At 41.3% G+C, this 27527-nt stretch overlaps 1 protein-coding gene across 33 annotated transcripts in view; it reads right to left on the bottom strand.

Annotated features, from left to right (window-relative positions):
• The window catches only part of RAPGEF2 (Rap guanine nucleotide exchange factor 2), a 681573-nt gene that overhangs the window by 64779 nt on the left and 589267 nt on the right, over positions 1–27527 (bottom strand). For 19 of the 33 annotated variants that reach the window (XM_069243488.1, XM_069243505.1, XM_069243496.1 and 16 more), the window contains 5 exons: positions 26591–26837; positions 20856–21013; positions 6500–6740; positions 5616–5999; positions 785–996 (listed from right to left, as the gene is read on the bottom strand). In XM_069243488.1, the coding sequence (XP_069099589.1) occupies positions 785–996; positions 5616–5999; positions 6500–6740; positions 20856–21013; positions 26591–26837 (1242 nt within the window). The remainder of the gene's footprint in view (positions 1–784; positions 997–5615; positions 6000–6499; positions 6741–20855; positions 21014–26590; positions 26838–27527) is intronic. The other 14 variants (XM_069243519.1, XM_069243546.1, XM_069243572.1 and 11 more) reach the window with 1 other exon arrangement.

The raw sequence follows: 27527 nt of genomic DNA, 5'->3' as shown, positions 1-27527 counted from the left end.
GGTTTGTTTCATTTTGCTTTAACCATTTCCTCTTATGTGTGCGTTTCTCCTGTGGTTCTGACAGCTCTGATTTACTCTAGCCATGTTACTACTGCAATATTTTAAGCTGATTGTATGTTTTGTGAATATAAGGGTTTGGTATCCTCAACAATCTTTGTGCTATACGTGAAATACATTTTGAATAAAAAAGAAAAAGCACAATTGATGCTGATGCACAGCAAAACTGCAAATTAGTAGTGAACATAGGTTCACCATAAAAATGTTTTTTTTTTTAAAACAGCGATGCCCCTCCTGGGTTTGCATTCTTAAATGTGCAACCGTCAGTCTACTGTTTCCTAGAGCAGCCGGATGAGGAGAACAGAAATCTCATATCATCCATCTGCCCAATAAAGCAGGCACAGTACTGATAAGGGCAACACAGGGTTCACCCGTACTTTACTTGGTGAGAACTCCCTTATAAAACTGGCATTTTGGGTGCGACTCGCATTGTAATGGATTGATCCCTGGCTAGCACTGCATTTCCAATAATCTCTTCCTTGGTGGATCGTACCTGTAGAGGACGGTGACAAAGCTAAATATATTAACAACGTGTATTACGTTTAAAGCAAGTGCCAGGCATATCCCCTACTGATATTAAACACATTGGTGAATTCCCTCAAGCACTGGACTGTGACGACCACCTATGGCTGCAAGAGCAAGTGTGTCATCATCCACCATTAACTTTGCAGGGTTTGGTAAATAGAACAGATTCAACACAGAATATAGAGGTGGCAGAGGTGCTCACCTTCATGCAGAAAAGTGAGATCCTTCTTGATCACAGGAAAGAGAGGAATGATGGGAGGCTGCAAGTTTTGGCTATTGAGGACATTCCGATATTTTGCCATGTTCCTTGATGGGTCAAACAGGTCCTGCAGATCTTGGAAAAGCTTCTCGTATTTGCTTGGAAGTTTTTCCCATGTAGCTCGAAGTCTCGCAACCGGTGCCAGGTTAAGACCACTGGAAAGAGAGAATGGATGACAGAAGAAATGTATCGTTTCAGACAGCTTTTTGCCAAGGAACTCACCCGCCTTCAACCAGTTAATACCTCGTTTCCCCAAAAATGTAAAAAACACTTGCCCTCTCATACTTTAACTGCTCTTTACTGATAGAGTTTTAGGTCGCCTGTCCTCAATGACACCTACCCTGAATACATCAAAATGGAAGTAATTAGTCCCAAACCCTCAGCCAACATTTCCAAATTCCTTCTAATTACCTTCCTTCATTGCTTGCTTCTCCCTGTGCCTCTGGGGGTTCATCTTCAATTGACTCACGGAATACCTTACAATGAATATTCAGAGCAAAAACCCCGCACCCACATACTTAGCCACCTTTATTGCTGATCACCAGATCAATCCCCTCTCCTCCTTCGACCTTACTGAATTCTAAGGTGCTTTCAACAATGTGCATCAAAACATTCAGCCATGTGCAATTTAGGAATGTCACCTCCTGTCCCTTTCGCCACGTTTCCAACAAATCCCACTGTTTCATGGTGAGGCATCAAGAAATATCTGCCCACGGTCCTCCGTGAATGCTCTACCCTTAGGAGTCTCCTTTTCTTAGTGTAAACAAATGCCTCATCCATCACAGCCCTCGATTCGCGTTCTCAATCACCTCTCTCATTATCTCGCTCAGAGGCAGCTTCAGCTCCACGCTGTACTATAGGCAATGCCAGAACTTTAGTCCAGCCAAACATTGCTCTACTTCTCTTTACACCTAAACCAGGAAGTCCATTTCAACTGGATGCAAATCTTGTCCCTCAAAGCAATGGCCATCACAGTCACCCACGTCATCCGCCTGATGTGCACAAGATCCGTCTCTTAACATTCCGCTTGTTCTAAACTCTTTTGAAAGCACTAGCCACAAGCAAGTTGATTATTGCTGCAATGTACACTACGGCCTTTCCAAGTACTCTTTCCAATCCAGTAACAAAGTATTTGTTTTTTGCCATCTGTCCTAATACATCGTCATATCCGGACATCAGGCCAGCTGGCTCACAAAACTTGTTAGCGCGTCTGATTCATAACCATATTACTTAAATGCATCCATTGCCTTGCCTTATGGACCCGCCAAGAGCTCACAGAGTCTCCACTGACACTTAATCACTGTCCTCAAACCACTCTCAACCTCCGCGCTCGCATGTGCTTCACCCTTGTAGTAATCCATGTACCCCTTCATTGGAATGCTCTGTTCTTTAATAAGGCTTCAGTCGCCTGAACCTTCAAATCTGAAATACAGAGTGTGAAGACCGCTGGAAACCCTGGACCAAGGTTTTGGAATGCCCGAGCACAGTCTTTGTATCAGAACCGAACTACAAGGACTTCAGGGAAAACGTTTTAGGCGTGCTCACAAATTAACTCGTCTCGCCTGGGAGTTGCAACGAAAAATGAGATTCTGATCTGGCTGTATTTTCCTGCCACTTGGATTTCCCTTTTTTGTGTGACAACAATCTAGTGCTTTTAAGTAACCATATGGTCGCACACATCACTTCACGAAACTTCTGAGTAAATAAATATATAAGGGCGCCGCGCGGTTCCACACCTTGAAACTGGCACCTAAACTCCACCTCCACACACCGCCGGGCACTGCGCCTCACAAGTGGGCATTTGTAAATAGCATGAGCTTTCAAAGGCTTCCTGATTTTCTATCCCAATGGTTGGTATTTTTTTTTTTTTTTTTACAGTCCGGGGAATAAGACAACGCATGCGGCAGTGAACCTGAAAGGGATGGGTTGGGCAGACTGGCATCAGAAAATTTTAAATACATTAAATGTGTTCTTATAACTCCACTACCTCGTCACAAACAGCGATGAATCCTTTCCTGAGTTGACAACTGATATAATATAAAAATTGACTCCCTCAGCCTACACATCCTGGTGGGTGGGTCGGGACATCTGTAAACGTTTTCCAATCCCCACTTCCCCAAGTCACATAACCAGCAGCACCTATTGGGAATGTGAAGAAAGGTGCTTTGCTTCAGTACAGGGGGCTTTGGATAATGAGCCTGGGGAAAGGATGTACAGCTTCTTCCCCCTTCATCCCTGGGTCTCCATGCATGAAGTAACATCAATAACCACGTGGACACTTGGCACGGTGTGCCAGTACAACTTGGGGGCTTCAGCAGTTTCCAGTCGTCCACATCTTGGCTAACTATCCATCCCCCATTACCGGTGAGTAAACATCACCCAGAACACTAAAAATATAACAGACCCTCTCTCACAAAAATATATCTTCAACAACATGTGAAACTTTGAAGTTCACATACTATCTGAAATTTGTTTTCCCTCTTCCTCAAACTGCTATGATCTGTCGCCTATGCTCGTTTCTCGCTAGGGTTTTTGGTTATGCGTCACTTTCAGATCTCCTCCTCTTTCTCACGTACTTGACTGCACTTCTTTGCACTGGGTGAGACACTGACCTTTTTCACGTGGCACTGCGCGACAGAGGGAATCATTCAGCAGTGCCGTGCTACAATGTGCACCGGTACCATAGCACTCTGCTACCGTGAACAGGCTTCTCGCATTCTGGTTATTCACCGTAATGTCGTCACAGCTATAGAAAACAACGCTCGCCTTTCACTGCTGACGTACCAACATTCACCTGTCAAGTGTCACTCACCAAACAGGAAAAAAGCTAAACCGAAGGCATTCCTTAATTCATAGTGACGTATGACTGAAAAAAAATAACACCTCTGAGAAACTAGGGACGTTGTTCCAAATAAATATACCTTTCTTAGCTCACAAGCATCGTCTGCATTATTTGCAAGTTTGAAAGATGGCACAGCAAACACTTAGCGCCCGTTAATGATAGTATATAGCTATGGGAACCATGTAGAATTTAGGATGACAGATAAACTGTATATATGGGCGAAAAACATCCTCATTTGTCCCGAAACACAAATATATTTCTGAATTTCGCTATTGTGAAACGAGCCTCACAGTCACTTGCAAAAAATGATATCTAGCCTTGCATCACTGAATTAAAGTGGCTGAACAGTGCAAAGTTCTACAAATAGCCACACGAGGGAGGCAAAGAGCAGAAAGTGAAAAATCGCACAATACTTACCAAAACACGAACAAAAGTAACAAAAGTCAACGCTATAAATAAAAACAAGCATTGGCAAAGTCAATAGGTCTCGTCTATAGAAGAACTATTAGCTTTATCAATGTGTTTGAGCCATGTTATTCACCAGTGTGGCTACTGTTGAGAATTGCTAAAGGTTAGTGGTGCTGAGTGGGAAAGTGAGTGAATTTGTTGGAGTGCTGTACAGTGGAGTAGGGGCAGTAGAGTGGCGTAGAGTACAGTTCAGTGGCACAGTGTCAGAGTGCAGTGTTGTAGAGTGGATAGGTATAGATTGGGGGTGGGGTGGAATAGGGTGGAGTGGATTGAGGTAGTGGGTTGGAGTAGACTGAGGTAAAGGGGTGGATTGAATTGGGGTAGAGCTGTGGATTGAGTAGAATGGATTGGAGTGGGTGGACTGGAATGGTTCCTCTGGATTGTAGTGGGGTGAATTTAAATGGGGTGGGGTGCACTGGAGTGGGTTGGGGTGTACTGGAGTGAGTGGATTTGATCAGAGTGAAGTGGACTGAACTGGGGTGGCGTGGCCTCGGGTGGGGTGGGGTGGGATGAATTGGACACGATTTGGCTGGGGTGGATTGGACTGAGGTTGGGCAAACTGGAGTGGGGTGGACTGCACTGAGGTGGGGTGGATTGGATTGGAGTGTAGTGGATTGGATTCAGAAGAGAATACTGAGAACTATAGAAGAAAATGCAGCCATATATGCTTTGTATATAAGAAGGGAAAATGCGATTTTGAGGAACCCGCAAGTAAGCTGCCCAGGTATGAGTGAGAAAGCACGTTTTAAATTCCGGGCGAGAGGCAACCAATGGTCATTAAATTGGCACAGACCACTGAAGTCAGCCTCTACAGGAAACTAAGATGGTTTGTGTGTCAAATACTGCAGGAGGTTTGGTAACGACCAGAGTGCCTCACATAGCCCACAGGAGATCATCCCGAACAGAGACGAAAGGCATTGTAAGTGCCATATCAGTGGCTAAATCCAATCTGATTTGAAAAAAAAAAAAAAAACTCTTAATGGGGATGAAATAATACTGAGATTGCTGGGCTACATCTTCATCCCTGAACCTAGCAATCAGCGGAACACCGGTTGATTGGCGTACAACTATCCAAAATGTTTCAGTTTAAGGCAAGTTTTGACAATATCTAGTCTGAGGCAATCTTGGTGCAGGTTTTATCTAAACTGGACCGAGTCCAGAATGACTATCTAGGACTCCATGTTTTGCCTCAGAACTCAAATGGCACTGCAGTTTGCAGGATCCTTCTATGCACATCAGGATTGCTCATGCTTATGACTACAGAAATACAAAGACAATGACAATCATTTCTCCTACGTTCCTCCAGCCCTCACAAGTGAATACTTCTTAATCACTTTCCTATAGAACAGGTAGGGTTTTTTATATTACTGGTGTTTGAATGAGTTTGCTTTGGAGGGTGGGAGTAAATTGTTAAATTCAGTCATCTGTCACTGCAAATCTTTTGCCGATACACATTCCATTTACCTAATAATAGCGAACATGGAGTTGAAGTTTTTACACTCTCTGCAGTGCAATGCGATCTTGATGAAATGCTTAATGATCTTCATTCTTTTCAGCTGGTTCGTCTCTTTCAGAATCTCAGAGGCCACCCAAAACGTTTCTTGGTTGATGACTTCTTCAAATTCCTTCAGATTGGCGCAGCTTTTTTTGGATTTGAGTTTGAAGAGCTCATCAATGTACTCAGTGGGCTCAATGTTGCGGAAGAGCTCAAAATTCCTCATGGAAAGTTGTGTTGCCACTTCCACCGTGTTGAGTTGCAGCAGAGAGAGGTGGCTTTCCCTCAGAAGCTCCTGAGCATCTTCATCCGAGCACAGAGTCTCTGTCTCCATGTTGTTTTTCAGGTAGTACCTGGAAGAGGGGATACAAATAAAGACTGCAAATCAAAACCCATGTGGCAAAGGCGTCTGTCAATGTAACTGGGCATAAACAAACAAGGACTGAAGAGCCGGAGGGAGACATGGCTGGACCACAAGCATTTGCTATAGGTAGCATGCAAGCACTTCACATAGTGGTGCTGGTATACAGTGTGAGCTATTTGTGTTTAGATAAATGGAACACATGGAAAATTCTTCGATTAGCTGTTGTCCAATTACAGTTTTAGAGTTCACACTCCAAAGGTATGAACATTATTTAGTTTCCATATAACAGACTAAACATGCTTCCCCTAGAACAGAAAATAACACACAACGAATAAAAGCATTGTTTTTAGTCTTAATATAAATATTCCATGTCAATCATGCTCCCAAAGCAGATTCGGTCTTCCGCCCCCAAGTCAAACAAAAAAAGCAGAGGGGTCAGAAAGCTGCAAAAACATCTTCCAATTGAGCGTCCTCCTCGGGCAGCCCTACCTGCCGCTCAGCTGTATCCGGTCAGCGAGTTTGGACAGCTGATCCGGGAGCCTCCTTTGCTTGATCACACCTTCCGGCGTGACGGACACTTCGCAGAGAGAGTAGGCATCCGGGGCGGCGGTCACCGCAAACTCCCGGATGGCCTGCACCACCACCTCCTTCGCCGTTGTGTCTTTGCTGATCATGATATAGCGGCTCTGTTGATCAGCCTTGAAGACCCTCAGCACCTGGTCAGGTAAGTCTACAGAAGCAGAAAAAAGAGAATTACATTCGTGCAAAGGACATAGGAAGAACGTTAAAGTAACTTGTGACAGAGACCGCGAATGATACTTCCAAGCTATATCTGGCACAGATGTGTCGCTGCAGTAATACCCTTGTTACAAGCAGTCAATAAGGCACAGTAACGGGGGGGGGGGCACTGTCAAGTCACCCCGACTTCAGGAGATTAATGAGAGGTCCTCAGAATCATTCCTCTTGCATTACATTATTACGATTTTATAAAATCTAATCTTTAAATCAATAAAGACAGTTTCAGAGTTTGGCAGGTGGCATGTTGTGGTGGCAAAGTGAGAAATTAGCGTCAGCTCTAGTCTCATGATCCAACAGTTGACCATAAACTCTTGTGGACTAAATCACAGTGTTACATGGAAGAGATATACATGTAGTTTATTCTTTTTTTTAAAAAAAGGTTTAAACTATCAAAACGTTATCATTTCAATGTTTCCCTCTGTATTATTTTGACTTTGTAGGGGTTCTTGAGCAACAAAACGAACGCATAATCTAAAACAGGGGTCTCCAAATGTTTGTGTAATAAGTGCTACTTATGTTTAACAAAAATCATCACAAGCTACTATTATTAGTTTTTAACAGTGATAACACCAGACATAATTATATTAGTGACAACCATGTCCAGGATTACCAGCAGTGATCACCCTTAAATATATTTAGGAAATGTATCCATTTTTTGTACCCACACATCAGCTTATAAAGTTTGAGTTCAGAAAGTACACACATTCCTGTTTTAGAAAACACAGTTTTGTTATAGAGGAAAATGCAAAAACTCAAATTTGGAAAGCTGAGATGCAAACAGGAGAGCTACTGGCAGGTAGCTGGAGAGCTACCATTAACTCAAGGCCTACGTGGAGAAGCCTGATCTAAGAACGCAGTGGCCACAAACCTGCCTCTGATAACTTTATCCTAACTCATGTAACAGAACGCTCAGGTGATTAAGATGATATTGACAGCAAACCTTGCAGACAGTCATACCAATACTTTAAAGCTCAATAAGAAATATATACCAAATAACACAAAGTTATACAAAGTGGCTTCACGAGTTTCCATTTCATGTCTCCCTTCACAGAGTGCAATGTTTCCACAGTCCATTAGTTTGAGAAACAAGGCTACAAAAAGGGGAAACATATCACTAGTAATGAGCCACAAACTAAGAGTCCGTGCTTTTGACCAACAAATACCAGGGAAATATGACAAATACGCAGCATGCTCAAAGGTGACACACCATTTTGCCTTCTTAAATCGACACATTTGAATATCAGTCCAACAGGTCCCCAACATTTCAAACTAAGAACTAGCCTAGCATGGCATTCCTCCCACCGGATCCACAGAGGCATAGGGGGAACAAGGTAAGAGATGTCGAGTGGCCAACCACATCTTCGCTTGCTGCAGAAGGGCAAACGGACTAAACAACTGCACAGGGAGAAGCAAGACCAATTGTGTTGATCTAATTCATACACTTCCCGTTCCACCAAATAGGTTGGGGCTATGTTAAGTAATATTGGTCAGTAGCTGAAGTGACTCCTGAGTAAGTATCACCACTCTGCAAACGTCTTCAGGTGCTTAACCCAATCTTAACCAAAACCTTCCTGGAGCTTTCCCTACACTTGACCAGCACTGCATTAAATGACTATATTAGAAATATGTTTGATTTCTAGATTTGGCATTCTTTTATTAACCTCCTACCAACTTGTTTATTTTCATGCAATAAACAAGCTTGGTTCATCAAAAACAGCCTGCAAACAGCTATGCAATGTAAAAGTAATCGTCTCAAAGTCAGAAAATATGTTCTTTAACCGGCAATGTACTCTAAAAACGAATGCACCAAAATAAACGCGAAGAGGGAAGCTCAGAATAATTCACTCTGTTTAGATCTGATGCATGCACTTCCTCAGATCGTGTTTCAACGAAGCGAAAGCGTTCATAAGCCTGTGATATTAAGTTTATGCAGGGTGGAAGAACATCTGAGCCTTGGAATAAGAGAGGTCTGCTGAACAAGCCATGGCAGCTCAATCCTTGTGTCATTCATCCCACTGTTAGACTTTCTCTAGGTCCATATATATATATATTGTGAGCGTGACTATTTTGTGTGCTCAAACATGGGTCTTTTGTTCTTGACACATTCCATTGTTGTAAGAACGATCTCCTGTGAGACATTTATCATGTATTTATACCAGAGATATGTTACTTAGATTCAATTATGCAACTACTCGCAATTTCAGACACCGAGACGATGCTTGGCACATTCACATTATGTTTAAATCCAAGCCGCAGTCTGGTCAACAATGGTAATTTAAAATCAAAGTGAGGGGTACAGAACTTTCCCTGTTGATGTATACGCCTCTATTTTAGAGCACACTCTTATCAAAAGGACTTTCTTAAATTGCACAATGCTCAAGCACAGTTGGGAATAAGCACCATCTTAACAAAATAAATCGGTTTTTTTCTACACCAGGTTATGGAACACAAAGCTGTATCAATGGATCGGTAGAAAACAAGATGGCAAAATATATAGTTGCTGTTAGTGTATTTGTTCTTCGGCATCAAAGGTATGCTATATTCTGCAACTGTCCGAGGTTGTCATATGTTAGAGACTGCCAGCAAACTACACACGAATATCTGGCAACCCTGGGATTACTGAAACATTATTACACTGTCAATAGGTGGCCATATATATTTACCTTTCAAAAACAGTGTGCTGAGTGACAGGAACGCATACCCTCACCTAGATCAGGTCATGATTATTACCAAAAGGAGTAACCAATTCGTGGGTCCGAGGAACAGGGAATACGGCACTTCATGTGGCAATAACTCTACTAACAGAAAACATTCTTCTAATACCAAATTGTATATGAATACTACTACAACTAGAGGGGATGTGTGCAAGCAATCAAAACAATGGGAAAGGCTGACCCTCAAATCCGGAATCAATCAATCAGTGTATTTGTAGAGCGCACTACCACCTGTGAGGGTCTCAAGGCGCTGAGGGGGGGAGGGTGCTGCTACTGCTGAAATAGCCAGGTTCTGAGCCGCTTCCTGAAAGTCAGCAGGTCTTTGGTCTGTCGTAGGGGCAAGGAAAGGGTGTTCCAGGTTTTGGCGGCGAGGTGGGCGAAAGATCTGCCTCCGGTAGTCGCTCTTCGGATGCGGGGGTCAGTGGCGAGGGCGAGGGATCGTTGCATAGCAACACTAGCAATGGTACAAGTATCAAGCCAACAGGAAAGCCTGACCCTCTAATCCAGGAACGTTCCATAGCGACACTAGCAATGGTAAAAGTATTGATTTGGAGAAAGGTTTATTTTTTTCTAAAAAGGGACTGCACTTCTTTCTTGTGAATTCCAGTAATGTTAACTGGTGCTCCCTGAGCTCAGCATCTCATAAGGAAATGGACAGTGTATAGATTCAGTCCTGAAATCTATGAAAGGCCACAGTGAATCAGAGCCAAAGCCCTTTATAGTCTGTAGAAATCCCTAAGAAGAATAGGATTGGTTCCCCAAAAGGCATGCTACATTGCTTCTAGTTAACTGTCTAGCACTACCAGGCTCTAAACTGGAGCAGATCACTAAAGTGATACACAGCTGTAAACAGCTACCCGTAACCACAGATAAATCACTCCCCCGCCTTAATCTAAAGAAGGTAGCATGCTTTTGTTTTCCTGAGAGACACACATTAACTTCCCTAAGTTCCTCTGCACTTCCATACATGCTTATTCTGGTACCGACTGAAAGCTTCCTGACTACTGGATGTGAAGATGATGGTCCACTGGCAGTATGTGAGCATTATTAACAAATGTAAAAATGTATAAAATAAATGAAGGAAGCAAAGGATCCTGTTGAATGAAGAACTAAAACCAGTACTAAACTGCAAAAGACCAACTTCCAGGTATGCATACAGTACCAATGTCAGCAAAGGTTAGTGGTATTTGTATATAGAGCGACACCAGTGTTGGAGGCTTCATTCAAAGTGACACCTATGACCTACATCTAAAAAATAAAATAAAAGCAATCCCATAAAGGATAAAATTAAAGGACATTAATGCCGTTCCTCTCAAAAAGGGTCACCTGTTTCGACCAGGAGTACCTCTGTGGCCCTCAATGCCCATTAACAGCGCCAGTGAATCAGTACATTCTGCTGCTTTAAAGGTAATTGCCTTTTGCAATTTCCTCAGGTTTCATTCAATTCCATTCTCAGTCGCCCTGACTCTTTAGTACATGTGGTTTTCAATGCCACTAGGCAACCCGCCAAAGACCCACTGTACGCTTTCCTGTCTCTCAATCATTTGGTTGCTGCCAAGAACCTGCCCAGATCCATAAGAGAGGGTCTTAGTTATCTCCTTCTCAACCCTACCATTGACACTAATAGATACTGATACTAGTCAGAAGAAGGCGGACAAGACAAGATAAGACACAGTTACCCTAGCTTTACTAATGTCGAATTCTTAGTATATCCTGTTCCTTTCCAAAGCGACAAGGCCTCTTCTGTTGAGATAAGTGGAGTGCTCACCAGGGACCATTATACTCAGAAATGATGGAGATCCTCCACTTCATTTAGAAAAAAATCAAAATGTCCTATGCTTGGTTATGGAACATAAGTAAGGCTTCTGATAAGTGAGAGGCAGATCCACAACGCCTGCATCCAGCCCATCAATGTTAAGCGTATTCACTTCCCTGACCCCAAACTTATCACCTCAAAAAGAAACTGATCTTGAAAATGTGGATATGGACCCCGTTCGTTTGCACCCCCTTGTGATTCACTGTCTATGAGGAATCAAATGTTCTGCAATGCAATCATTAAAGCTGAAGACCTGTATAGGGCCTAGAAGCCAACGTTCCACCTCTAAAGGCGTATCTAACTCTTGCATGCAAGGGCATCCCCATAGTTGTAGCCTACACACAAGGAAGGAGGTATCTTTCTAACCTGCTCTTCTGAGTAATTGTGAGAATCGGGGACTGGGCAGTAAGCCACAAGCTATTCCAATACGTCTCGTAAAGGTGAATCTGTGACAGTACCCTCTACAAGAGCACTCATAAATGCCAACTAACTCCGTCTTCTAATGTTTGCAAACTAAATAAGTCTTTTAGTGTTTCTTCACCAGTTGGGGGTAGTCCTTTAACATCAACTGAGCTCCATATAGTGCCGTGTACATACAGAATGTATAGCTCAGGAATTCATAGGCACGTTCTTAGCTTATCTAGGAAGATACCAACTGTCTTTCCTCTAATTTGCACTGCACATTTGTTCAAATATTCAGCTAGGGCAAAACTACTCTAGATTCCTACAAACACTTGCCTGAGCCAGCTAATTCTGGTCCCGATACTCCCTGCAAATGACAGACATTTATCAATAAGTGTGTGAAATTCAAATGTCATTCCCGTGTTTGATTGGGCCGTTAGCTACAAGATTGGTCTGCCTACCTCCATGTCACCTGCATAATTAAGCAGTTCCATCACCCGCGTTTTCTAGGCCGTGTTTAGCTAAAATCACCTGGTATCACCTGATCTAATTATAAAAGCTGCTTTCTGGAATAAGTAGGCAGTCTACTCTGACACAAGGTTTCCACACGTAACTTTCAATGGGTAGAATTGTAAGAAACATGAGAAATGTTTTCACTTAACATCTCACCATAGTGCACTGGATGAAAAGCATTTACCAAGGATGACGTGGAACATTTATAAAAATCTGGTTTAAGAGATTAGGAGACTCGCACTTAAAGAGAGAGCATTTTAAGTATGCCGGCCAGCGACTGTGTTGCCGTGCATGATGTTTTCATCTTGCTCCTTTAGGTCTGCTAAGTGGGTTAATTAAATACTACTGCATGAATAATTAACATTTCCCCCCACAACTATTGGACAGTGTTTTTTATATTTAGCCTGCCTGCTCGTGATCTGCTAAGTGGTTTGATTAAATGCGGCTGCACTTACTAATTGCATTCACCCCCAGAACTGACTGGCCATGTTTCATTCTCAATGAGATTTCTGAACTACTTGACGTACCAGCTGATGCCACAGTACTCCTGGCACATTAGCACAACTATTCAATTGCAACCACCCCTACTCCAAGACAGGCACGCTGTGCCAGTGAATGCGTCAAGATCTATTTTACCAGTAAGCTTGCTACTGTAAAGGTTTTGTGGATAAATCATGCAACACTGTCTCTGCGTATGAAGAACTGGTCTAATGTGCCCATAACTCTCATACAATGCGCACTTCGTAAGTGTCTACTGTGGCTCTCCGCACCACTTCTAAAGAGGGACGAATTTCATCACTGTAACAGACAAACAGTTGCACTGCTCAGGTTAGGGTTAACCATCACTGACAACGTCCTTTAGGGGTCTGGGACACTACCAGTAATTCAATTAACTGAACAGTACCTCTCTGCATGTGATTTACTATATGACATCTTTGAGAAAGTGACATACATTTTATGCAGTGTAAATTTGCGGTAACATGGTTATTGCACTGAACCTCAAGAAGAAAAAAAAAAGTGTTTTATCGTACAGTGACCATGCAAGATGATGTGCACTCAAAATTGTGATTAGTGCATATGTAAATATGAAGTCAGGAATACAAGCATGGCCGAGTCATATTACTACACATATTACAAACAAAACAAACAACAGTCACAACAAACTACAGCTACACAAACTTAACAGAATATACAAATCATCAATCAAAAAAGCTAAAAAAAAAAAGGTACTACTCAGACAGAATTCAAAATGCTAAATCTGCAACCAAAGAATTGTATAAAATTCTCAATGAATTTAAAAAAACCAACATGCATGAAAGGAAGTCATCCCACTACTCAAGATTTCACAAACAAACTGGCACCTCATTACACAACCAAGGCAGACACATTGGACTCCTATTTAAAACAGAAGAAAACCATCAGCACCAACCCCTTCTCTAAAATACCCTCTAAGAATAAACCAACCCAACCTCTGCAGTCCTTCAAACAAATATCACAAGGTGAATTTATGGATCTGGTCAAAGCAAGCAGACCTTCCGGTTGCCCTTCTGACCCTTGGCCACCACACATCTTAAAGAACATTCTTTCATCTACTTCTGCTGTCACACCTGTAAGAAGAATCATCACCAACTCTTTAACTACAGCAACTTTTTCTGTAAACCTGAAAAAGGCATACATACGACTGTTATTAAAGAAAACAAACCTAGACCCGCAAGACCCCAACAAAGAGCAGCATTTACCCAGACGTCACAATTCATTGAAGACAATTCTATACTTTCAGACTACCAAACTGGGTTCCGCCCAGGAACAGCCACTGAATCGGCACTCGTAGCAATCTGGGATGATCTTAAAAACACAGTTGACCGCAATGGAGTTGCTGCACTACTCCTCTTGGAACTCCCGGCTGCCTTTGATACGGTTGACCATGACACCCTAATTCAAAGACTCCATAAAGCCAGCATAGAAGGGACCGCTCTTGACTGGATTACATCCTACCTTCAAAAATAGTTAATGTCATCTATTCTCCCCCTTCTCGTCCAAACCCTATCTCACAAAAGCAGGGGTCCCCTAAGGATCAATGATCTCACCTTTGCTTTTCAGCATCTACATGATATTACCAGAACTGATCAAAGATGTTCATCTCACATGCTACAACTATGCAGATGACACAAATAATACTTAAATTAGAATGCCCCAAAAACATTGAAAACTCACTCATCTTCAGTTGCCTCAGAGCTTTTGATTAGTGGATGGCTTGGAGCCATCTCAAACTAAAGGCCTCCAAAACAGAAATGCTCATATGTGGTGACTGGAAAAATTATGACAAACTGTGCGCCTGGCCTGAGGATCTCGGACCACCTCCTCAATTATCCAAGGAAGTTAAAAACTTCGGAATCGCCATGGACTCCAAGTTAACAATGAATGCCCAAGTGGACAAATTAGCACAAACAAGCTTCATTACCTTGAAGACTCTATGAAGCATCTTACCCCACCTCGCATTTCCACACAAGGCGCAAGCTACTATCTTGCTTGTACTATCCAAACTGGATTATGCCAATGGCCTCTACCATGGATCATCTCTATCTATTATGAAAAAACAACAACGTATTCAGAACTCCGTAGCCAGGCTAATATTACATGTAAAGCCACAAGCCGACATCTCCCCTGCCTTGAGAGCACTACACTGGTTACCCGTTGCCAGAAGATGCACCTTCAAGCTGCTTTGTATCACCCACAAAGCTATACATGTTACAGGACCGCTTTTATCAGAAACAAAATAAGCAAATACATTCAACAAAGAAACCTCTGCTCAAGATTGACACCCCGCCATAGAACACCACCATACAAGAAAAAGACTACAGGGAGTGCAGAATTATTAGGCAAGTTGTATTTTTGAGGATTAATTTTATTATTGAACAACAACCATGTTCTCAATGAACCCAAAAAACTCATTAATATCAAAGCTGAATATTTTTGGAAGTAGTTTTTAGTTTGTTTTTAGTTTTAGCTATGTTAGGGGGATATCTGTGTGTGCAGGTGACTATCACTGTGCATAATTATTAGGCAACTTAACAAAAAAAAATATATACCCATTTCAATTATTTATTATTACCAGTGAAACCAATATAACATCTCAACATTCACAAATATACATTTCTGACATTCAAAAACAAAACAAAAACAAATCAGTGACCAATATAGCCACCTTTCTTTGCAAGGACACTCAAAAGCCTGCCATCCATGGATTCTGTCAGTGTTTTGATCTGTTCACCATCAACATTGCGTGCAGCAGCAACCACAGCCTCCCAGACACTGTTCAGAGAGGTGTACTGGTTTCCCTCCTTGTAAATCTCACATTTGATGATGGACCACAGGTTCTCAATGGGGTTCAGATCAGGTGAACAAGGAGGCCATGTCATTAGATTTCCTTCTTTTATACCCTTTCTTGCCAGCCACGCTGTGGAGTACTTGGACGCGTGTGATGGAGCATTGTCCTGCATGAAAATCATGTTTTTCTTGAAGGATGCAGACTTCTTCCTGTACCACTGCTTGAAGAAGGTGTCTTCCAGGAACTGGCAGTAGGACTGGGAGTTGAGCTTGACTCCATCCTCAACCCGAAAAGGCCCCACAAGCTCATCTTTGATGATACCAGCCCAAACCAGTACTCCACCTCCACCTTGCTGGCGTCTGAGTCGGACTGGAGCTCTCTGCCCTTTACCAATCCAGCCACGGGCCCATCCATCTGGCCCATCAAGACTCACTCTCATTTCATCAGTCCATAAAACCTTAGAAAAATCAGTCTTGAGATATTTCTTGGCCCAGTCTTGACGTTTCAGCTTGTGTGTCTTGTTCAGTGGTGGTCGTCTTTCAGCCTTTCTTACCTTGGCCATGTCTCTGAGTATTGCACACCTTGTGCTTTTGGGCACTCCAGTGATGTTGCAGCTCTGAAATATGGCCAAACTGGTGGCAAGTGGCATCGTGGCAGCTGCACGCTTGACTTTTCTCAGTTCATGGGCAGTTATTTTGCGCCTTGGTTTTTCCACACGCTTCTTGCGACCCTGTTGACTATTTTGAATGAAACGCTTGATTGTTCGATGATCACGCTTCAGAAGCTTTGCAATTTTAAGAGTGCTGCATCCCTCTGCAAGATATCTCACTATTTTTGACTTTTCTGAGCCTGTCAAGTCCTTCTTTTGACCCATTTTGCCAAAGGAAAGGAAGTTGCCTAATAATTATGCACACCTGATATGGGGTGTTGATGTCATTAGACCACACCCCTTCTCATTACAGAGATGCACATCACCTAATATGCTTAATTGGTAGTAGGCTTTCGAGCCTATACAGCTTGGAGTAAGACAACATGCATAAAGAGGATGATGTGGTCAAAATACTAATTTGCCTAATAATTCTGCACTCCCTGTATAGGTGGTACATCCTTCTCCGTTCAAGCAGCCAAACTATGGAATTCATTATCTCCAACTATAAGAGCCACAGATAACTATCTTGTCTTCAGAAAACTACTCAAGAGTTGGCTCTTTCCTTCATAACCATAGTGTGTGGAGGATAATGTATTAAAAAGATAATCATCCTCAAAGGGCTCGGTGTGCATGGCGACATTGTGGTATGATGCCGCCCTAGCCAGAACTTGAGTGTATCCAGTGCTATCTTCCGGTGGTCATGGTTTGGAAGGATAGCAGTCTGGGCTGTTATCAGGAATGGGATCTGGATCATAGAGATCCCATAGATCCACATTGTCCTGTTGTGAATCTACAGAATGTACAGGAGACTGTGCAGGTGTAGGAGTAGTAGGTGGAGAGACAAGCAGGTGAGGAGACTGAGGAGGTGAAAATTGTGGAGGTGGAGATTTTTGCTTAGGCCTTGGCACTTTATCTGGTGACTGATCAGTGTCCAATTGTCCTTGAAAGGCCAGCTTCCTCTTAGGCTTCAGAGGAGGTGCAGTTATGATCTTGCCAGTGTCTTTATGAATGTGAATTCTGGCCTGCCTTTCATCAATGCCTTCCATTTGTGTGAGTTCCTCTGAAAATGTATAGAGAGTTTTTAAAAAATTTCCGACTCTAACTACCGGAGCGAAAAGAAAGACATCCGAACCCGACGGCGGCAAGAAAAACAATCTAACATGGAGTCGATGCCCATGCGCAATGGAGCCACAGAGGAGGAGTCACTTGATCCTGTGACTCGAAAACACTTCTTCGAAGAAAAACAACTTGTAACACTCCGAGCCAAACACTAGATGGCAGGACTATGCATAGCATGTGTGTCTGCAGCTACACAGGCCATCAACATATACATAACATATATATATCTATATATATCTATATATCTATAGATATATATATATATATATATATATGATTCCTGACTGGAGGGAAGCAGTTATCATCACAGCTAGCTCTTTGGTGAATACTTGTAGACTAGTGAGACTAAAGAGTAGCACTGTTAATTGTTACAACAGTTACCCCTCTGTGATGCAGAGGTAATATCTTTGTACTGGTAGGCTTAAGTAAGTGGGAACAGGCTTCTTGGAGCGCCAAGGACACCATCCAAACCCTTACATTCAAGGCCAGAAAAACCTGGTTCAGGGAAACTTGTCCTGACAAAGGATTTAGTACCCTATGGACCAAACTGGGTCTCAGATCCCCATATTTGAGGGCAAAGAAAAAACTAAATGCAATCCTGTGCCACTCTCCTCCATGGGCGGCCACTTTACGGCCCTTTTTGCAACAAAGTAAAAGAACCTCCACCTCCAAGATTCAGACTTCAATCGAAGTGCACTTCTGGAAGGAAAGTCAATGGCTCACAGGAGTGAAGTGTTAGGGAAGGGCACAACACTTGCGGAACAGATGGCGGTCTCAGTGATCTGTTGTGATGGACTCTCAACTGGTCATAAAATGAGACCATCTGAAGGACCGTCATTTAAAACATTGAGTAATTCAGTAAACATTGAAGAGCTCTAGAACCGCTTAAGTAATGCATGGAAAAACAGGAACTGATTGCACTGCTACAGGAATTGGCATAAGTAGGTTGCTGTTGTCAACTCCTTGACAGGCAGAACCATGACCAGAGTTGCACAATGCAAGTTTTACATATCCAGTCTGGTGCCTGGGGCATCATAAATTAAGGTACCTGCAAGGAGAATACTTCCATCAGAAATACCAGACTTACTATAGTTTGTATTCTGTCCTTACTCATTAGTCAGTAACTGTGGTCTACGACTCACTGCCCGCATTAAAAAACATTAGTTCCTTATAGACCACTAATCTTGCTTCTGATGAACCTGTAGTATTAAAATTGCCACCCTAAACATCTTAGATGATGTATGCCCATTTTTGGATGGTGGGAACATTCTTGTCATCTAATTTTACTTGATCTCTCAGCAGCTTCTTTCCTAACTAACATATCTCTATTGCTGAAGATGAGAAACTTTTCCTCAAGCAGTGCTACAATGCCTTGTGAGGTGCCCTACGAATCAAGCTTAACAATGGCATGGATGACTGACAACATTTTGAAGCTCGTTCTCCAAGTAATTGAGTTCTTTAAAATTACCTTAAACATAAGAACAAATCTGATTCTCAACGTCTCATTTAACAGGGTAACAAACTTCTGTTCTTTCCTCTTCACTACAGTGAAACATTTAGGTAATATATAAACAAACAATGAAAGCTGACATATTTCACCTTAACTCTCACACAATCCACCCAAGCACCGCAGACAAATCTCTGTTTATCTCTGTCTTAAGAGTTTGGGAACATCATCACCGCGGGGTGCCTGAATTATGACTTTCCTCACTCAAGGACACACACAAATTCTTATCTTCATCAATAATATTTGGCCAGATCACATAATCCGGAGTACCTTTCATTAGATGCCTATTTAATCAAAAGTTATATTTAAGATTAGCTGCCTAGTCTACAAAGCACTACACCTGATTAAGCCGACCTATTTTGTCAATCTGTTCAGGAATTCGGTCACTAAACGAGGGCTCGGAAGCAAGATCTCAATTTATCAATCTAAACAAAGATTCCAATCTGTTAAAACTCAAAATCAATATTTCTGAAAGCAATAAGCTGCTTTCGAGCTATTTTTCTGTTAACACAAATACCAATCATTCTATTTTACCATTTAGATTACACGTGGAAACCCACTATTTTTGTCTAGCTAGATCTCAATTAGAAGTTCTTTTATTGCTACGATGTAAATTATTTATTCCAAAATCCTTGTTTCTGCAGAAATTAATCTGCTTGTTAGAACAGAATGTGTCCAAAAATATTGCTAGTTCAAGAGCCCTCTGTAACTGTTAAACAAATAATTAAATGCTTTATAAGATACATTCAAATTGAATGTGCTCCAATTATTGAAAAGCAGTTGCACTTATTACGACAACCTAACAAAACGTGTTCAAAACATACTTAATATAAAAAGATGCATGATATCTTTAGAACAGAATACCGCTCGGAGGTTCCACACTGTTACTTGTAGTGCAACAATTGGAAGGTGCACATTTCAATCAACATTTTGTAAATACTAGACAGAACATTTTAACTATAGCACACACTCACTGATTTGATTTTCAGCATCTATGTTGCATTCCCAGAAAACAATATTCAAAAAGGGCAACAGCTGCTGTTCAGACCATAAAAACCGAAGAAAAGGATGATACAAGAGAAAAATCTACCAGGAGGGGGCTAAAAAAGCAATATATAATTTTCTTGTAGTCCCTTTCTGATAATGAAAAAGGTTAAGTCACGGAGGTTTAACAAATATTTATTGCACAGGGAACTTTGGGGTTCTATTCTTTTCAACTTGTCATTCGCTCTTTAACACTGAGCCAGCAAACGCATGGCCCTGTGCTCTCTGTTCTTAACAGGCAACATACACCTGAGGCATGCATAAAACGTTTAATACAATACAGCTACTGTACTGCATAGTGCTCCAGGATATATCTAAGTAAGCAGATGTCCTGTTATATAGCTGATCCCAACATTAAAGGTAATTTGACTTAGTTTGAAGTTGAGAAAAAGCAAATGTTTAGGCAGGTTTTCACAATAACTATAGAAGAATACACCCTAGTGAATGAGAAGTCATTTGAAAACAAGCACTGGCAAAGTTAATAGGTTTGGGGTTAAAGGAATGTTGTGTGGTAATGTGAGACATTATAAGAAAATGGCATGGATATGTATATGTGAGGAAGCAAATAACTAAAACAGTATTGGTGCAGGTTGAAAGGTCAAACAGTTGCACTGTTAAGTCAGACCTAAATATCCATGTAGGCTAGTGACTGTTATCTAGACACTTTAATAGCATTGTAATGTCATGTGTATGCCCCTGAAAGTTGAGCTCAGGCAGTTGGACAGATAAAGAAAAAGATCACAGCTGTGTGGAAGGCAAACCCTTTTTTTGGGGAAGCGCGCAACTTCTGACCTATCAAAACATGTACTCCTGGCTCCCAACATGTGGGTGGAGTTAAAGACCCTCTCCTGGTGATTCTCACACAATTGTCTGGCGAAGCTGGAATGTAAAGCCAGACCATTAAAGTACTGAGGCAGAAGACAGAAACAGGCTATGGAAAGCAAAGGCAGCTCACCTGGTGTGGCATTGAAGTCTAGGATGCGGTGGTGGGACTGCAGAAGATCAGGATTACTGGAGGACAGGGTTCCACTGACAGGTAACGCTGGAGGGATGTGCTTTGTCTGCCTTAATCCAACTATGCTGTCATCCTGGGACTGACCAATTCCAATGTCACTGTAAAGAAAGGTAAGCAAAGCACAATCATCTACTTCATAACAAGCGCACACACATAGGCCAATACTTAAACTATAGTATAAACTTGAAATTTTAAGACTTACAAAGAACCCTTATTATTTACAGAACAAAACTGGAGTATCAACAATTTATAAAAACACACATTACGTTTTAATACTATTCCATTTCGAAAGAATTTACCCCACTACCTTCTCTGCAGCACTCAACATATCCCACACATTAAAGACAAGTGTTTGAGTAGAAGGTTGAATAATACACAAGCAATAGCACAACCCATCAGTGGCCATCCCGTGTGATGGGATGGATGTTTGATGAAGACCTGCACAACCTTAAAACTGAACTGAGTGAAGATCGTGACCCTTGGCTTGCAAAGGTATAATAACCTCTGCACCCACTTGACACGATGCTGCCATGAGTTCACTATCACTGAAATGTGATATTAACTGCTTCGAAAAAATGGTGCTGACACTGCCAGTGTAGGCCAGCAATACGCTAGGTGTAATGTCTGTTCCTGCTTGTCAGCCTTCCTGATTATGTTGACGGATTTATTTATTCATTGTTATCACTACTGTCATATTGGTAATTTGGTATGTTATGCAGATTTGTAGTGAGTGCTATCAACCAGGAGTTATAAAAAAAGTAACAGCCTCCGAATTGTCAAATTTTTCAAGGTGGTGCTCTTTAAACAACAATAATGAACTGGATTAATTTGTTTCAATTTTAAACTATTTAGGACTGCTAGGAAGGGCACTAATCACAAGTATAGACACGTGCACACACACCCATGATATTGGGCAGTCAATAAAAAAAATGGTATTCAGAAATGGTGGCTCATGCTTAAACATTTGGAGGACGACCATCTCCAACTGAGCTTAATAACAGACGGTAATCTTAACCATTCTTACTGGGGCTCAAAGATATTCTGTCAGTCTGATTCAATGACATCTGCATAGGCCAAACATTGCCTTACTAGCAAGATCAAGAACCTGATTCACCCTACTTGCACGATGAATAAAAGTACATGGAATCCACGGAAGCTGTGTGCTTCATTCAAACCAATCGCAACTTTGTAGACTAAGCAGACGGGTAACCATGCATGCTAGAGTCTTACAAAGTACATGCTAACCTGCAGTTAATATTAAGGCTGACATTGAGATTTAGTAGGCACGCTTGTCACATAGCTAGAATGAGAGAACGGTGAAATACACTGGTTGGCCTTCTCTAACCAAACAAGCACAATTCATCTCCAAGCCAGCCACATCTAAATATCATATCCCCCTCCACTACCACCCGTGCTACAGAACATGAAGAAGAAAGAAACAACTAAAATGCCAACTCTTCAATGCAAGATCGATGAACAAAAATAACTTTAACATCTTTGAGCTTTCTCAGAAACAACACTGGGCCTCACCTTCATTACATAAACATGGTTCAGCAAAGATAGTGCCCCCATATGCTACACAAACCATCCCTTCTGATATTCACATCATTAAAAACATCATATTGGCAAAATTGGAGGGGGCTTAGCTCTCAGCCATAAAAAAGCACTGCAAATAACAATCATTGAAAATCCCACAATGGACGGCTGCGAATCCTTGATTATAAGATGTTACCCCATTCCAACTATAACCTATTTCTTCTTTTCAATATAGATACCACCAAACAGCAATGCCAACTTTAAAGATGTCCTACTTGATACAGCAACCAACACCCATTTAAACCACCTAGACCTACACATTCTGTGAGAATTCAATATTTAGCTTGATAAAAAAAAAATCTAACCAGAACCAACCTTGAAGCCTTCAACCTACAACAAATCCTTTCTGGCCCAAATCACTGCACTTAACATAATCTAGATGTCACATTTCCATCCTTAGGACACGCCACAGTTAGAGTCAAATCTATCATAAACTGGAGCTACCACAACATCACCTTCAAATAACAAAACTTAGAAGATAACGATAACAACAACAAATGCTTGTACAGACAATGGCAAAACCTAGACATCCAGCAACCCAAGACCCACCTTGAAAACCACCCAATAAACATGCGGCCTAAAGACAAACAGTCTACAACTGGATCTCCACTGTACTGGACAAACAGATACCAACAAAAATCACAGTCAGAGTTGACTACAAAAAAGAACATCACATGGGTTAATGACAAAATCAAAAGAATGAAAACACAACTCAACATCCTACAATGCAAATAGAGAAAAATCCAGAGAATAAACAGACAAAAGCATGCTACAGCATCCATAATAGAGTCTACAAAAGAGCCATAGGACCCACAAAAACACCACTACTCCAGAGGCACAGCTGAAGAAAACTGTCCTTTTAAAGAACTCCATACAATTCTAAGAGTTCTGCAATCCAGAGGGTTTAAACATAGAAACACCATGACTGAAGGACTTCTGTAATAAAACTCTCTAATAAATGAAAACCCAAAATTACAAAGATTGAAAATTACCTGAAGAACGCAGACAACACCACAAGAATGCATGACAACTACCACAGAAAGAGCAATCCATGCATCCATCAATGCATACCTTCAATACCCTGCCAGAAAAAGATTTCCTCAATATTATCATTGCATTTATGATCGCTATCAGACCCAGCAATGCTAAGATTCTTTAAAGATATCCTTTACTCAACCTGTGCAAGAGAGGTAGCCCGATGCCTACTCAACAAGATCCTTGAACTAGGTTCTTACCAACTTGATATTAAACCTTGTATATCAGGCCTCGCCCCAAAAAGAAAAACCTCAACGTATCTGATCCAACAAACTACATGCCCATATCAAATGGACCATAAGTGCCGAACATTATGACTTACTGTCAGACCAACAGTCCAGATTCAGACGGAGGCACATACATAGACATTCATCATAAGGTCATAAGACATGATTTTTTTTTTTTTTAAACTGTTGACCATAAATGAAATGAATTTCTGTTCACAGAGTACGTTTAAATTATTAAATAACCTTAGAGTCATTTGTAAGGACAATATTGTGAAAGGATGTAGTTATGTTTGTTTTTCTGTTCCCCTGTCCCGCTCCCTTTATTAGCTTCAGGGGCCCTCTGTGCAGGTAGGTAAGAGGCACAGAGTCAGCCATCATATCCATTTGGGATGATCTAAAACTCAGTGGACAAAAAAGGAAAATCCGCCTTATTTCTAATGGATTTATCAGCTGCATGTGACATTACACTCCACCACACGATACTGTAAAGACTTGACAATCTTGGAATCCATTAAAATGCTTTAAAATTTACTGCTTCTTCTCTCACAGGCATATTGTAATTTACCTTCGCACTTTCATATCATCTCCTCACACAGAACACGGTGGAGTTCCTCCGGGGTCCATAACATCCCCTCTATTATACAACAAATACCTAACCCCCCTAACAAATCTGATTAGATCAGACAACCTCACCCGTTACAAATATGCAGATGACACCCAAATCATTTTAAAATTGGATAGCCCCTGATTTACTTATGCAGGTAAGGGAGAAAAGGGTGACCTATGGTTCTTTGTGGCATTATATAATTATGTACTTCTATGGCTCACAATAATACTAAAACCATAATGTGTAGTGGTCAGCAACAAATTATGATGTATACCTACTAAATTCACATAAGACATATCTGCTATGAGGGTTGTCCATCACGAGCACTATACAGACAAACATCACCAAATGAACAGGTATGGAATAACTGAGGAGATGTGTCACACATTACTAGTCAAGGAGAACATTAATATATTCCATTAACTACAGATCCAAAATATCTATGCAAGCTGGCCACTTCTATACATCTCACATAGACACTGAGATATGGAATGCTAAAAAAATTCCCAAACCATCTCTTCTCTGTCCATCCAACTATGCCAGCTCAGGAGCAAAAATATACACAAAATCTTAAATTAGACAACCCAATGCAGTAACCAGATAAGCGCACTGTATCTTATGAAATACCATACAGAGACCTGCAGAGATGTTCATTCAAAGTTACCAGCATGCTGAAACTCATAAACCTGTGCATCTGTCTCTTATACTTCATCATTCAACACACTGCTATGCGCTGCATACCATAACACGATAACCGCACCGCAATGGTCATTACTCACAAACATGTAGCACTTCTCTCATAGTGTCAAAACAACATCCTCCCAATCACATACCCTACTTGGCGTAGCGGGCTACTCATGTAGGCAAGTCTTTCAGCACCCCATGTACGGGTAGCAAGCTCTATTTATACGCTGCAATATAATGCAATACAATGTATCCAAAACTTCTTGTGAAAGATTCACAAGCCATTCTATCTGGATCTTTAGCAATTTCTGCTATTAATTGCTATACTTTAATCAACTGGAATTTAAGCTTTAGAAAACGGAGTTCACTCAAAGAGGAATGGGCATAACAAAAGACAGGACAAGGCAAGTGATCCTCTTGTATACCAACAGAATCCACATTAGTCACTAAAGATTGCTAAAGGAAACAAATACCCAACCCCTCTATTTTGTTTCTGTTTATTCCTCGCATGCTGTGGTCAGTTATGCATAAGCTACTCACAAAGGTGGCTTAGCATTGCTTAGGCTGAATGAATACCATCAGCTCTGCCGACAACACTGGAGGTATTAGAACATATGCCAAAAGTCCATTACTCTTCACCGCATGGTGCCAGCAATTAGCAGCTGGCTAGATGCAAATAGGAATAAAATTCTTGGCTCAGTGAACAGATTCAAATTAGCAACACATGATCTTTAAAATAGAACGGTTCTGAGCTCTTCCAATAAACGTGCTGTCAAAAAGCGATCCTACCCCCACTCTATATGGGCCACTAATTGAGGAGCGGAATAGAGTAGCCCCCACTGAGTGCAAAAAACCTCCAAGACTGCCTTATAGGCATGCATGTTGGAAGGGAAAATGGGAATGACAGCAGTTTAGCAGTACTTGCATCAGAGAACAACAGAAATGGATCTACAATGTTATGTTATGCAGTTGTATACACCCATTTGCCAATTTCTTCATGTATCTTGTAGCAGATTGTGGAACTGAAGTTGCAATTTTGCTTGCAAAGTAATCTACAGACCAACCCAAGTGTGAATCAGTGGACGTAGTGTTAGTTGAGACCTGACAATTTTCCCAACGTCAGTACTTCATGAGTGGTGGGGTACTCTTGGAAACTGCCAACCTAACCTGTGAACTGGTGGAAAGTGCACAGGGTCTCTGTAAGTGGACAGAAGAGTGGGGGGATTGGGTGGGTGGCAGGTTGGTGAAATGTTATTTCTTTTACTGTTCACCTAATCCGTGTCCTGTCTGGTTGTGATATATGCCATTTTGACAGTCCGTTGTATCAGCTGTGATGCCTTTAAGGTGTAGTAGCAGCTTTCTCTTATTTTGACTCTTGTTTAAATGTGTTAATGCTATGTATTCAATTCAAATTCTGTAGGATGTTATTTATGACACACTGTGTAGATGAGATATAACTCTAATAACAAAAAAACATCCAATTAAACATATAAATAAAATTCAAGGCCTTTAAAAAAAAAACTCACTTGTAGGGTTTTTGAGGCAGGATACTGATTCTTGTTTTGTCCAGGATCTTCTTCAGCTTGTTCCTTCCTCCAACAGTGTTAGCTTTGCTTTTCTTCGTCATCTTCTCAAGTCCTATCACCTGTTCCACGTCCACAGCAAGATCTGGGATAGAGTAGCGGCTAGCCTTCTTGATATCACCTATTTTGGGCAGATGAGGGGCACCATTTCTTTTTTCCTCAGATAATCTTGACAACAGTTCTTTAAACACTGGACAGGATGACAAATGAGTAGAATAACTCAAAACAAACATGGAAAGGGCACGACGAAACACACACAGAAAGGATGTCACGGGCTATCACTGCTCTGCATGATAGAGCACTGTATACCGTGGCAGAAAGTGTTCTATCCAAATACATGACTAAGCACGTACTTGTTTACTATTTAAAAATATTAATTTCCTTGGTTCACTCTCCATAGCATGATGGTCTATAACTCTCGAAAACCTGAGGGGTTTAACTAGTTTAAACAGAACGTCTGCATGGAAACAATATGTTCATATTCAGTAGTCAGAAGACTAGTATAGTAATAAAATTCATATTTGTTTTAAATGTATATACCCTTACACAGTTTTGTGCTCATTACTGTTTGAGACTTGAGTCTAGCTTGTTAACCTTCCCATGATTGTAATGGAAACGTCACTATACTTCTTTATGACAAACTTAATGTATATCAAATGTTTAGAGGAGGGATTCAGTGGCACAACTTAGTGGGGGGTAGATTTTTAATAAACTATTCATCCTTTGACAATGTCTCTTTGACAAGTTTTTTTTTTTTTATGAAGCATAGCTTTCTAAGGGATGTGTAATCTGGAGAATTTCCAAATGAAAGGACATTCAGCAAACATCAGCGGATTCTGGATTTCTGTTTTGCTAATGCCTTAAATACTAAGCATGGAGG

The sequence above is a fragment of the Pleurodeles waltl genome, chromosome 1_2 (genome assembly GCF_031143425.1).
Source record: "Pleurodeles waltl isolate 20211129_DDA chromosome 1_2, aPleWal1.hap1.20221129, whole genome shotgun sequence".
Classification (NCBI taxonomy): Eukaryota; Metazoa; Chordata; class Amphibia; order Caudata; family Salamandridae; genus Pleurodeles; species Pleurodeles waltl.
The sequence above is the reverse complement of the archived record's forward strand: the minus strand, read 5'-3'. Positions and strand labels throughout refer to the sequence as shown.